The 14642-nt window shown below is 40.4% G+C and overlaps 1 protein-coding gene across 4 annotated transcripts in view; it reads right to left on the bottom strand.

Moving 5' to 3' along the window:
- Positions 1–14112, bottom strand: part of TMEM117 (transmembrane protein 117) — a 188558-nt gene extending 174446 nt beyond the window's left edge. Inside the window, exons 1-2 of one of the 4 annotated variants that reach the window (XM_063396600.1) lie at positions 14035–14112; positions 11164–11469 (exon numbers count right to left, since the gene is read on the bottom strand). In XM_063396600.1, coding sequence (XP_063252670.1) covers positions 11164–11440 — 277 coding nt within the window. In that variant the 5' untranslated portion in view covers positions 11441–11469; positions 14035–14112. The other 3 variants (XM_063396599.1, XM_063396598.1, XM_063396597.1) reach the window with 3 other exon arrangements.
- Positions 14113–14642: the final 530 nt, after the last annotated feature.

The following is a 14642-nucleotide window of genomic DNA, read 5'->3' on the forward strand; positions in this document are numbered from 1 at the left end:
TTAATTCTATGTGACTCAATCCCAGGTTACAAAACTAATGTGAAAAAATAATTCTATTTTTAAATGGCCTCACTGTATAATTAAAAAAGAAAAAAAAGTTAGTTAAAGGGCATGTAAGTACTTAACTATATTTTTGCACTCTTGATTCTTTTAGAATTTTTTAGTATTTTTAAGAAACCTGGGGTTTTAACCACCAAACCTATGTAAGCAATTTCATGGTCCTCCTTATTTTTTTTATTTTAGAGCTAAAATATTTTATCACCATATATGTCATGCCTCCAGAAACTACATTTTCCTTCTTTGAATTCTTTGGAATCCAAACTTCATAGCAGATAAAAGAAACATAGCAGTATTTTTAGCCTCTATAATGCTGATGCTGAACTCTGAAGGGAAGTGCTCAAATCTCTGTTCTTCAATACCAGTTTAATGATGCTCTGCAACAACTTGTCAAAATAATCAGGCGTTTTTCTATACTGTTTGTTCTTTTCTCCTGAAGCCAATTCACAAGGTTATTTTTAATAGTAAATAGAATTGCTTACAATGTATCTACTGCAGAGGCCTTTAAAATAAACCTGTATAATTTTGAGCCAGAAAACAAAGCAGATTAAGTATGATGTTTATTTTTTGTCTTCAATAAATATTTGCAACGCTGCTGTCTGTGATGGAGACTGACTAGATCTCACATTGGACAAACAGGCACTCCAGGGGTTACTGAGCACGTCTGTGCTTCCAGTGCAAAATGAAGTGGAGAATTGGTTTTGTGGGACCAAGAGGAAGCACATTCCAGTGACAAAAAAGACACTCTCTAGCTCACAGTGGGATAGAGGCACATAGACCTGAGCCTTTCCAGACCCGGTGAAAACTGGTTTTTGTAAGCTATACACTTCTCAACTGGTAGCTGTATATGCATCCAGATCAACACTTGTCTGAGCCCCAAAAAGGGATACAATCAGTTAATCCAGTCCCATGTCAGAACTAGCATGTGCTGCAATCTGCACAGCTCTGACATGGGAAGGCTGATTATTATTCTGCCAGACCTGCCCCAGGCTTACAGCAGCTAGCAGTTGAGCTTCTAACAAGTGACTGTGTTGCACTTGCAATATTTTGCAGAATATTGTCCCTGTGGTTACAGAAGTGGTAAACCCCAAAACTCCATTAACTTTGTCTTACTACCCCTTTGCCCTCATAGCAGGGGATGGAGGAGGCCAAATTACTATTTCCACAAACTTACTTTATAATGTCACCACCAAGACAAATGATAAAAAATTATCTTTCGTGGGTTAAAATCTTCGCAAGACTTATTTTAGTTTTGGACTGAAGTTTCCAAATGCTGAAAAAATTCTTTAGAAAAAAAAAAAGGTCAAGTTCCCTACTTTGAAAACTCGGGAATATGTTTATAATGTTTATAGAGTCCAAAATTGAACAGCTATATCTTCTTTTAAGCTCCTGAAAATCTGAGGTTTTGCACTTGACATTTTTCACTCAATTGCAAAATTCAGAGAAATGTCATGAAAATCTAAGTATGAATATGTTTCATATAGTAAGCTTCCACCAATGCACAAATATCCTGCAATGATATAATCTTAAGCATTGCTTATTAATCTTAATTTGCCATTCTAGAAATAGCACACCATTCATTTGTATTATGAACACTATATAATCGTGTCCAAAAAGGATTATCTACTACATACAGATTGAAGGAGACCACAGACTAGACTACACTGTCATAGCCACTATATTCAGTAGTAACTTAGGAAAAACTGAATTTTAAATCATTTGATACAATGTTATTTGCAAAAGTAATCAAGGCAAATAATATATTGCAAAATTTGTGTTCACTAGGAATACTCTGGCTGGAGAAACTGTATTATAATAATCAGTGAAACCAAACAAAGTAATATTTCCATGGCATATTTCCTTTGGACCTGCTGTATAATGAAGACAAATTTTCATTACTAAGAAAGCAAAAGGCTGGGTAGGTTACAAGTAGAACATATAAAAATATCCTTTCAAGGTAACTGTATAAAAACCTAGTAAACTATTAGGTAGGCAGGGAGGAGGAGCAGAAAATATTGTAATTGAAAAATGTTTTATTTTTTTCCAATATATGCTTAATTTTTTCCTTTGATTTTAAATAAATTATTAAATTAATCATAAAAATAGTGTACAGACATATGCATTGCTATTCTTTATCTAGCATATTTAGCTCTCCTTAGTTGGAGAGCTGTTTAACTACCTGCCATGCTCACTCGAGACCACTAGAAGGTGCTCCTGTGTTGAAAGATAATTATTTCTGTCTGATTGCTTTTAAAAGCTAATTTTCCTCTGCTAACTGTGGTTCTGGCCAGTTGTTTACACAGACTGTAATTGCAGCCACTAGCCCTGCTATAAAACAGCTGGACCTCGTCTGCTATACCCATTATCACAGCACGAAAATAACAGATCTGTTATCACTCATTTTCTGATAAATCAAATTCCCATCTGAGCAGGACTCTGGTTAGTTTTGCTGGAAGGTGAGGCATGGAAATTGTGATGAAACTAACAAACCACACGTTTTGTAAAGTTAGAAACCACAGAATCATTTAGGTTGAAAAAGACTTTTATATAATTGAGTTCAATCATACACCTAATAGCACCAAACCCCATTCCTGGACTAAATTAAGGCAGAATGCATCCCTAATGAGAATTTGCACACTTGTCTGAAGTCTGAAGGAGAGCCCAACTTTAAAATAAACAAACAAAAAACCAAACCAAACCAAAAGCATAACAAAGCTGAGACAAACACAAACACAAGCACATGATCTACAACAGTTCCACACCACCAACAGTATTGTGATATCAACCTGCATCTACAAGTACAAGGATGGATAATTCTTCTTTTACACAACCTTATATGAGCCTCAACCAAGTTGTGGTTTAGTCTGGCACAGAGAGTGGCATTTTGATGAGCTCTGGGACACACAGGCTGCCATGGGCAGCTCTTGGCACAGGCAGTGCAGCCCTCAGCTCTGCAGAGACCCCCGAGTGCCTGCGTTTGCTCTGCTCTGTGCCCCAGCAAGGCAAGCAGAAACACAGTCTCAAGAGAATTAGGCTTTTTACCTGCAGCCTAAGGGATGGAAACGTGTAGACAAGCCCAAGAGAGCAGCACCCCTGTTTTACTCTCTGAATTTACACAAGTCATACAGAAGTGACCTCTAATTTAGATAAAAATTGCTCCACCTTTGGCTGCCACAGAGATAATGCTCATGGGCTATAAAGCCCAAACCACTTCAAAGGAATCTTAGCTGGAACCTTTCAAGGATAACCTGAAGCAAAGTGGTAGGCATGGAGAAAACTGTTTGTAAATACATTTTTATTTGCTGCATGAAAGTGACACAAAATTGAACATTGTGCTAAGCCCTGAACTCCCCAGATCAGGAACTCCACAGACATTCCACCTAAAACATTAGTTTTCAGTTCCTCCTCCCTTTTCTATACCTCTACCACATTACACCATCAGGTGTGAATTAAGATCCATATTTTTTATCACTTACATCTATGAGCATAGATTAGCAAAAGGGCAAGGATATTTGTGGGGTTTTGTTATTTAAAACTGTGGTCTCTCAATTTCTAGGCCTTTTATTCAAGTAAGCTAAAATTAAATACTGTTGTTGCTGTGACTCTCTAGGAATTTTTTTCTCCATCTTCCCTCCTCTCTTTACTCCCTCATTGCCCTAATTCTTTTTCATTATTTGTTTAGCATGTTTGACTTTACCTGAATCTTGTACAGATTTAATTTCTTCTTTGCTTTACTATTAAACAAAAGTGTGCTTCATAGTAGACAGACATTGCATCAGTGTTCCAGAAATAGAAGACATTATTTAGCATGTACATAAGTGAGCCTAAAAAGCCCTAAACAGCTGGCCACTTCAGAAGATCATGCCCCAGTGCTGCAGATGAAAGCTGAATTCAAGGCTCTGCTGCTGCCTCTACTCAGAAGTCCAGCCTGCTCCTGGGAGACTCCCACATAAAGGCACCAGGGAGAGTGTGAATCCTCAGAGCAGGAGAGTTTCTGCTGTTCCTGCATCCCCTGGCATGAGTTACTCAATGGGGAAAGGGACATTGCCCCTTCTGATGAAAAGAAAAAGAAGAATGCAGAAAATTCTGTTTTCCAGTATCTGAAATTAGGGCATGTGCCTCTCATATTTCAGCAGTCATATTTAGAAACCCTGCATTTCTGCCCTACCTGTGTCATAAGGAACAATTACTGATCCTTCCATCCCTTCTCCTTGAAAGTCAGCCTGGCTAGTGAATACATTTACAAATTCTTTCTACTTTTGCCATATGTAAAATATCTATTAGAAATGTATACATCACACCTACTATTTGCTAAATAGTTCTTATATCCTGATAATGTATTCAAAGTTTTTGAAGGACCAGAATATTTTGAGGGGTTTTTTTCATTCTGGAATTAAATATATAAATATATATATGTGTGTGTGTCTGTGTGTATATATATATATATATATGTATATACATTTATGTACCTATATAAGGCAGGTGCACAGGCTGGAGGAGTGCACAGGCTGGATTCTGCTTGGGCTGCAGAATCACACAGAGAGGAATGTTGGTTTGTATGTGAAGGACCTTCCTGCCACTCTGCCAGCCTAAGGGGACCTTCAAAAGGACACATCATGACCAAGGAAATCACGTTCTCCTAGGGACTCTGCAGCAGGCACACGGCAAGGTGATGTTCCACACTAACATCCTCTCTATCTCCTCCTTGTATGGGATAATGAAGCATGAAATCTGCCCCTGCACTAGGCTGCACCTGCACTATGCCCATCAGGATGCATCTACTAAGAATAAGCTCACTTCTATTTCTGGAAATTGGGGAATGGAGACATATCATTCCCATAAGTGGCAGGCATCATTCCAAAATCACTCCCGGCTTCAAACAGAAAGAAAAATCTGAAAGTCATGTCAAAAAGATCAAAACACAGATTTGACACATCAATAGGAAGTAGCAATGAACTTATTTTTAGTTTTCAGTCACTGGATGCTAAATATTATCTAGAGCTTTTCCATTATGGAAAAACTGGCACACGTGGCTCTTCTTGCACTCTTATGCTACTGCTTGGGGAGTGGGATATGTACCTCCAGTAGAATCACAGCTTTCACAGAAGAGAGAATAATCTTTGTAGCTATTGCCTGTATCTCTCCAATTAAACTCTATAATTTACTACCCAAAGACTGATTCCACAACTAAAGCTAAATGCAGACAACAGCAGTCTTCTCATTGAGTGTGAAAAGAGGAAGCAGTAAGATGTCATGGCTCTTCTAAAAATAGGCGTAAGAGAAGAAATTAGGAGGTCACTTGCATGCTTTTCATTTATATTTGAAAGGTCACTTGTGGTCCCTCATGAACGATGTAAAGTTTAAAATAAACTGATATCTGAATTACTGTCAGCTTGCCAGAGCTGGAATCTGATGAGCCTGCAACTCATTCAGCGGCTGGCTGAGTGCTTCTTCTTTTTATGTTGCCTTTTTTTTTTTCCCCCCCTTAATTTGAGGATTCTGGCTCTCAGAAATGCTTGCTCACAGTCATTTGAGCATTATTATTAGCAAACTGTTAGACTGGCCCCTTGGCACATTTTGTAGGACCAAAATAATTTTATTGTATTGCTTCAACATTTTACTGGTACAAAAGAGGTGAATTGACCGTGAGGCAATCACAGCGGACCTTGAATACCTTCAACAGTATTAACTTGGTCATTGTTATTAAAATACTGAACAGGCTCTTGAAGACAGTATTTTTCACCAGCTATCACATTAGTTGTTTTCTATTAGGCTGAAGTCATCAATGGAGAAGAAAGAGCAGGAACAAAGTTGCTGGGTATTAAGTGACAGTCCTTACTGTAATGTAAGACACTGAGCTGACAACAGAGAAGAATATGCTCCATCAATCAGCTTAGAATTTTATGCAAGTATTGCCATATGCACACCACTTGTTTCTACAGATGGTGTATAACTGATAGGTGTTCCTATCGCTATCAAACAAGAATGGGAAACAATCTGGCTGAAAAACAGGCATGAGAAAATCTTAACAAATCCATGGGAAGCTTCTCTGGCAAAATAGATCACATGGTTCATTAGCTATTTCACAAGCACCACTAGGAAAGTGATATGCCAACACTGGCAGCAGTATCACTGCCCAGATTTTACACTAACATGACCCCTAATATATCAGGATCCTAACTAATCATATATGTAATACTGTATGAATTTATCCTGTTACCTGACTAACATCCACTTTTCTTATGTTGTGCAACATCATCCTGACAAAATCCCAGTCTGCCTGATTTCCCCTTGCAATCTTCATTCAGTTAACACATCCCTTACATTTCAGCATAAAAGCAGACACTGAGGAGTCTGCATTTGTATGATCTTTTAGAGCCTTCCAGATAAGATGTTTGACAAAGAGTAATGTTTTCAGACAGCATAACCTTGGTGGGTGTTCTGTTTAAAACCATGTATCATGAAATTGCTCACAGCATGGCACTGCTGTCCCTTAAAAAATCTGCAACATTTGTGTGTACCCACAGTTCAGTGCAATTCCTATAATGAGTGCTTTATTCATTTATCCCAGTGTCTATGAAGCTGAGATTATCATTTACTTTTAAACAAACTGCATACTGTGAACATTTGTAAGAGAGCAACCCATTAAATTCAATATTTATTGAACAATTTATAGCTCTAATTTACTTGTTGTATTATGATTCCCCAATTTTAAGAAATACAGATTTAGTTATATGTATCTTGCTTTGAATTAAGTATTTAGTTTTTCCATCCACAGCATTTAGAAAGGAACTCACAAGTATAAATCTAAGCACGCTCACTGGCAATTGATTCAAATACAAGTGCAATACAGATACAAACAGAGTCTCTGTAATCAGGCTTCTAACCAGATTTTAATACATCTTTAGAATCAGAAAAATGGGCAGATAGAAACATGTATGTTTTGTAGTAAGTTTTAAAAAACTGATGTATCTAATATGCAGCATAAGCTAAAGATTAGCAATATGAGGACCAGTCAAAGCAAAAATGCTGGACTGAAAAAAGTAAGATATATTTCCAAGTATACTGCCCATTTATGCATACTGCTAAAAGTCTATTCAAATTGAAGACTATTTTGAATTTACATGATAGATCATGTTTATCTATATTGATGCAAAATGTACAGCCTGAACTTCGGGCCAGAAAACCCTCCACTGAACTCAGAATTTAGGTCTGAAGTAGTGTAGAAGAGCAACTGTGCTGGGCAGATGCCAATTAAAACACACACTTTCTACACCTTAAACACTGTATTATTTTCCATACAATGCCCCAGAGCAATATGAAAAATAGGGAAATGCTTATTTAGGAATCTCCTTTAAGTCAAGATTTGAATGCATAGTGTCATCAAATGGGTCAGTTTGTAAGCTCCCTCTGGTTTAAATAAAGCAAAAAATAATCAAGAAATCACCACTTTCCTTTATCTCAAGTAGTTCTCTCAAACAGAAAGAAAAAATAAGCCAGGGGTAGGTATCTTTATTTTTCATTTCCCCAAATTTCGAATATTCTTCTATGACTTTTCACTTTCCATTGCAAAATAAGAAGCACAGCAGAACACAATACCTAACCAAATAGAAGATATGCTTAGTGATGGATCAAAATAATACAGTAGATAAAGGCAAAAGACAATGTTAAATTCAACTTGTTCTGACCACGTCATGAAGATATAAAGAATGTACTAGATAAGGGCTATTTTCCACTGAAATATTTATCATGGGAGATGTTTATCACATGAATTAAGCTATTTCTTGACCAAAGAACAAGAAAAGTAATTGTTTTCTAATCTTAAGTAATGAGGAGTCTCTTGAAGGATTCCCTGAAGATGGAACTGCTTAAAGGTTGCAACAGAAAACATCCCACTGTGTCTTCCAGTTGAGATCTCTACTTCTTATCAATATAGTTTACCTCCTCTCTTATCTCTCTCTAAAATCAGAGTGATGAAGCCTAAATCAGGTTTCCAGCACCTGTTTCCCCTTTTAGGCACAGACAATGCTTGAACTTCTTTCTTTTATTTTTTTAATCTGTGACAGCCACAGCTATCAGGCAGTGACTGTCACAGACAGTAAATTGTATTCTGACACAGTTCTAGCTACACTATTTTTCTAGTTCCTATGCAAAATCAGCAGCAAGAAATACAGAAGACAAAGAACAAAAATGCAGAAAGGGCATAGAGAAAGAAAATCCTTTCTTCTTCATTTAAAGTGAGATGTGCAGACTAATCCTTTTCATTTTCAATTTGTAGCCCACACTGTGAGCCAAGATCTGACAGGGGAAGATTGACTGGGGCTATTTGGTTTCCTGACTGCAGGAAGTTATACATAGGCCACAAGAAACAACCAATCACAATTTCCCTGGCAGACAGAGTGTAGCAGAGAAAAAACCAAAATAAATAAACAAGGACTTAAAACCAGAGTGGTCCCAAGCAATTATACATAAAGAAAAAAAAAAAGGTAAATAGGAAAAAAAATTACAAAAGCAGCAGCTACTTAGAAAAATAGACTAAAGACAATAAAGAGGTGAATTCATGAACTGCTTCATGCCAGAAGATCCAGAGCACGTATTTGATGAGGATCTCAATAAAAAGAGTGATTTCTAGGCAATGAAGTCATTAGAGTAGTAGCAAATAACAGGCAGAAGATATTTCAGCATGGGCTGTACAAATCTTCTGGGGACACAGAGATAACTGAAGCTGTAAACCCACATTCTCATCAAAGCAATCTCTATCCACAGCAGCTACACAGCCACATCAGCCAGCAGTACAGTCAGCCCCTCAGTCACACTGCCTGCCATCTGCTCGCAGTGTCTCACAAGCAGCAGCACATCTCCACTGCACTCCAGCCAACACCAGGTCTGGTGCCACAGCCCCAGATGTCTTGGCTGCACAGTCCTTGGCCATTTCATCAGCACTGGCACTCAAGTGATCCCATCAGTTCAAGGAGCTGCTGTAGGGACAGCAGAAGCAACTGATTTTCCATGAGGTTGGCTGCCTGAGCTGGCTCGCTGCACTTGCCCATCAACAGCAGAACTGGCTCAAGGGAGGCACCAAAATTATATGGCTGGCATTAGGAGGGTGGGGTTGTGACAGCCACCTTGGCTCAAATTGCCATGAAATTCAATGTGCAGCAGTTAGCCTCACATCAGATTGTACCCACGCCCGTGTACCTACACACAGACCACAGCCACAAACATCCATTAACCAGCACTGCCTTCAGGGCTAGGAATTTCTTGCCCGTTGGTCTCCTCTCAATGCTGACCTCATCTTAGTGCTGCCACAAACATCAGTATGGTCAGACATGTGAGCCTTACAGAAATAAAAGATAGGTGCTGCTAATACGGGTAAGTTCCCTATCCTGTTTCACTGAGCAACTGCACAAAGGCACAAAGCAGCAGACACTGAAGGCTGGACAGACCTTCGGTGTTTGGCAGTAAGACTGAATCAAGACACTTTAAAATTTATGTTTAGCTACATATGATATTCACTTACAAATCCAGAAGGAATTATCATAATAGCCTACCTAGAATGAAGATAATTACTCTGCAGTCAGAGAAATGTGTTCTCAAAAAGAAAAATTCATGTCTTGATGAGGTCATATCCTATAAAAACTTGATCCACTGATTGTCTAGCCTTTCAGATTAAAAAAAATGCTGGCTATTTGCCACTTCCAAGCACTGGACCTTGCATTACATATGCTGAACTGAAAGTTCTGTCCTTCAAATTTGAGCAAGTCACTCTATAATCTTCCCTTTATCCTCTCAATCCTCTCAATATTGAGCTAATTTTCTAAATTTATCATCAGTTTCATCACTTTTCCTTAAATGTCTTCAGTTTAACAAAATCATTTCTCAATTGGAAGCCAGAATTGAAAACATTCTTGTGATAGCCCTTGTTCCAGGTAAAATGTCCTCTTTATGGGAACATTTGACATTTACCATTACCCTGTGGTAAAATAGCCGAATAGTCTTGATGACGCTTAATTATTTTTCAGAATAATTGTTTCAAGAGAAGTCTGTATTAAAAGAAGTCTCTCAATGTGGCTTTGCTTGTTCATTCCTCAACACAACGGCTTTACATTGGATTTATTAAAACAACAGTGGCTCTCTCGATCTTAATAGAATGAGACAGACTAAGGAAATGGCCTATTGCTCATGTGCTTCGAGGTGTTCCAGTGACCATCCATCCTGCACTGCTACCAGGATAAGAATATGGGGGTTGTCCATCTAGACCTGCAGCAGCACACCCAGAATCAGATGTTTCAAATAGTGCAAATGGCAGGAACAAAGAAATCTTCTCTTCTGAAGATTTCTAGTTATTTCTAGAACATAGATACAGCCTTGAGTCTTCAGATGCAACATTCTCTACATGTAAGTTAAGACAACAAATGTATAGTTTTGTATCCCTATATGTTTACATCTAAGTTCTCAGTCTCAGAATTTATTCCAGGGCCATTTCACTCCCTTCAGGTAGTCTATGTACAGGATGTTCCTCAGTTAAGTAATATCTTGAGTATGGGAACATTTACTGTCATGTTTTTCTCCATTTCCCACCTTTCCATTTTACTGATTTGCCCTTGCAGTAAAACAGAGACAGGTCCTACCTCTCTAGAATTCCCATTTTCACATGGGAGCTCTTCAGCATGGCTCTGCTAATACTTACAAGAGCCTCTGCTTCCACTTAAGTGTCTTTTGACAAGACATGCAGAGTTGCTGCCCCAAGGAAGAATTCCTTTTCTTCAAAGTGCTGAGGAAGTTACATAATAGGACCTAAAAACTAGTCTGAAGGTGTAAAGAAGTGCATTTGTAACATGGAAAAATTGAAAACTACTGACATCCCAAGCATTTAAAATTTGTCAGCTTTCACCGTTTTTATCCTTTTTTGATTGAAATCATAGAGATTTATGCTATGGTATTAGTTTCCATGATGGTGTAGGCTTTGATGTACTGAGTTCTATACTGCTCTAAACAGTAGAAGGGATTAAAAGTAAAGTTTACAAAACTGCCACAGGTAAAAAGCTAAAAGGAAAAGTCTGAAACCCATTACCAGGAAGAGAGCAGATGCAGCTTTTAACTTACCAAACAAGCGCTGATGGAAGAGGAATTTCCCAGCTATCAGTCCTGTGAGAATGGCAAGGAGCCACAGAAACACCTTCAAGAATCTCCAGCCTCCTCCTTCAGGGTATTTATTTGTTACAAAGGAGAAACAATTACCAACAACAATAACATTGGCTTCTGTCTGGCTGTGAGATACTGGGTCCTCAGCAAATATTAAGAAGTTAAAGAAGATCACTAAGTAAGCCACAACTAAGCGAGACCACGGGTGCTGGAAGTAGTAGCGGAAGTCTTTATCCATCCTCAAGACACTGAAGAACTGGGATCTGCCTGTATGTAAAGACACAAATGCACAATGTTACATATACCCCAAATCCTCAGAGCTTAGGAGAGACTCACACAATACAAGAACCAAATCATTGCAACCTTGTCGTCAGTAATTTCTAACACTTTAGACTGGAGTAGAAATGAAAGTTTCAATCAAAAGATACTGTTAGATCCAGGTAGAGAAAAACCTGAAATTTCTCCCTATTCCAATGTAAAAACTACTACCAAATATATATACTTTGTAGCACAGGATTTTCAGTCTCAAATATAGTATTGCTTTCATGCCTCCTCCATAATGAGGCATGAAAAGAATGAAAATAAAAACATGGTAGGCTACCTAAAACCCAGACTGCCTCTCCAGCCACACAAAAAATACAACACAGATTTCACAAAGGTTCATGCTAAGCCTAAATGGAATCTTTCTTCACGTAGGAGCAGGATGGAACCAGCCCAGAAGTCCAGAGGTCTTCTACTGGAAGCTTAAAAACATACGAACCAGAAATATCAGACAGGTGTTCATATGAAAGAATAACATGTTGGGAAAGTTTCTATAATTAATTCTTGAAGTCAGGCAAGCCTGCATGAATCTTTTCATTGACTTCAGGGAATACATCTATAGCTAAGCATATTTTCAAAACCATAAAATAACACACTCTGAAAAAAGACTGTTCTGTATGAATACAAAAACTGTATTTTGAAACCTGTCTACTTATTAAGTACTTCTATAGAAAAATACATAGTTAACATTTTAGTTGTTTGCCATTTGATTTCTTTTTTCTTTTATTCGCAACACATTAGTTGTTTCATCTTCTTGAACCACTTTGTATGCACAAAGATACAAGGCCTTTGTGTTGTAGAATACCAAAATTATTCAAGCGACACAGTGTGTAGGAAGAAAAAAAAATGTGTCTAGCAATATTGCTTGTTTATTACAGCATGATCCTTGAAGGATACAGTGACAAATTTTTGCAATTGTCATATGCCCTGCAGCAAAAAAGAAAACAAACAAAAACCAACCCAAAAAAGACCTAAACCCCCGGTCACTTACTCATCCCTTCCTGGACTTCTAACTTAGGACTTGCAAACTTAGAAATAGCACAGATTTCAGTATCTCCCTTTAGACAGTCCCAGAATTATTTGATTCCATAACCCAATTCATATTAGTAAAATTGCAAGGAATCCTGTACCTATTAAATGAAGGGTAAATGAACCTCTTGACAGATTCAGACAATGCATTCAGTAAATAACAGAAAGGAATAATGACCCATGACGCATAAATGACATATGAAAAAGAGAAAAATGCCACATTACAGAGTTAAAAAGTTGGCACGAGAAAGTGTCAGTCCTTCAAAAACTTCATGAAAAAAAAAGTGATTTAAAGTAAGGGTCGCTGCCTAAGAAAATACCGCTCTGGGGAGATTACCTGCCTTTAGAGCCATAAGGACACCCAAAGCTATTTCTTGTTCTCCTTTCGTTCTGTTACCATTAAGAAAAGTTTTGGTATTTCCTTATGTGTATCAACCATCTTAAAGCCCGAATGGGGCTGGAGATAAACAACTACACGTCCTGGTATTTTGGACAGCTGCCGGACACCCGAGAGTTATCAACCACCCAGCTGAAGACGCGGCTTCCTAGGAAGGGTTTCATAGCATCAGAAGCCAATATTAGCAATAGCAGCAGTGACAAATTGCTAACAAAAATCCCGCTCCTACCTACCTCAGCGCCAAAAGCGCGGGCGCCGAGAGCGCCGCCCGCCCGTCTCAACCTGTTAATGGCCCCGTTTGCCGCTGCCCCCGGCGCAGCCCCGGCGCCCGGGCCGCCTCACCCTCCCGGCCGGGCGCAGGGCCCCGGCCCCGCCGCGCCGCCGCCCGGGCCCGCCGCACTCACCGCCGCGGGGATCCGGCGCCGCGGGCGCGCTGCTGTGCTGCGGCGGGCCCGGCGCCCGCCCCGGTGCGGCTGTCGGCGGCGGGCGGCCCCGCTGCGCTGCCCCCGGCCGGCAGGGCCCCCGGCCCCTCGGCGCTGGCAGCGGCGCTGGCTGCCGCGGCGTCCCGCCCCCCGGCCGCCGCGGGGAGGGAGCGGCTGCGGCGGCGGCGACGGCGGCGGTGGCTGCGCTCCTCCTCTCCGCTCCGCTCCGCTCCCGGCGCGGGCGAGCGGCACCGGCAGTGCCGCAGCCGGGCGGCAGCGGGCGGCGCCGCTGCGGCAGGGTCCCGACGCCCCCGGCGCCCGCGCCCGTCCGTGCCCGCCCCTCCCTCGGAGCCTGCCAGCAAGGAGCCGGAACGGGAGCGGTGTGCCGCGGGTGTCTTTACTCACCCTGGAGAAGGGTGGCCGGGGAGCCAGGGCGCTTATCCAGCCGGCGAGGTGAACGAAACCCGAGCAGCACTCAATTCCCATCGGTCACACCCCAGTATTATGCAAATTTACAAACACGGGAAACGGGCGGTCAAATCTGGATATTTATTATCCCAAAGCAAAAGCACACGGCTGGCAATAACAGTCAGATCACTGAGGACGAGCTATGAAAACCCTTATATTTGGGAGAGGAAGGAGGTCTATACCCAATTTACTTACTTGGGACGGGGCTATGCTGAGGCTCCAGGGTGCACACACAGTCTGTATGGTCACTGTGTCGGGCAAAATGCCTCTGTGCAGCCTGTCAGTGTTGTTGACATTGCACTTCAGCCGAATTGTCAACCAAAGCCTTTTAATGTGGGATGTGGTCCCTAGTGTCAGTGTGCTGGTATTGCTGACATCCCAGGAAAACGTTTACAGGATGCTCTTAGCATTGCATTATGACTGGGGTTTAATGCAGTATGTACTAGTTCTGGTCATTCATCCATATGAAGACAGATAAAACAAACTTGAAGTTGCTAGACAGAGCCTCAATATGTTGTTGGGAAAAGTCAGGTAACTCCATTGGAGCAGGAATCTGAAATTTGGTATTGGACATCTGGCTGCTTCAGGCCAAGGTAGACAGGAATGTGGCTGAGATCCACTGAGGAATGCGGAAGAGCCTTTAGAAGTCATGTTGCAAAAGACTAGCACAACCAGAACAAGCAGCAGACGACTTGTGAACTCCTCCTGTACTTCTGGCAATACAGTTTTATGTATTTTTGTAAATAAATGTAACTGCTATTGAAGATGTCTAACATAATGACCACATTATCTTCCTCAGTAGA

The sequence above is a fragment of the Prinia subflava genome, chromosome 4 (assembly GCF_021018805.1).
Source record: "Prinia subflava isolate CZ2003 ecotype Zambia chromosome 4, Cam_Psub_1.2, whole genome shotgun sequence".
NCBI lineage: Eukaryota > Metazoa > Chordata > Aves > Passeriformes > Cisticolidae > Prinia > Prinia subflava.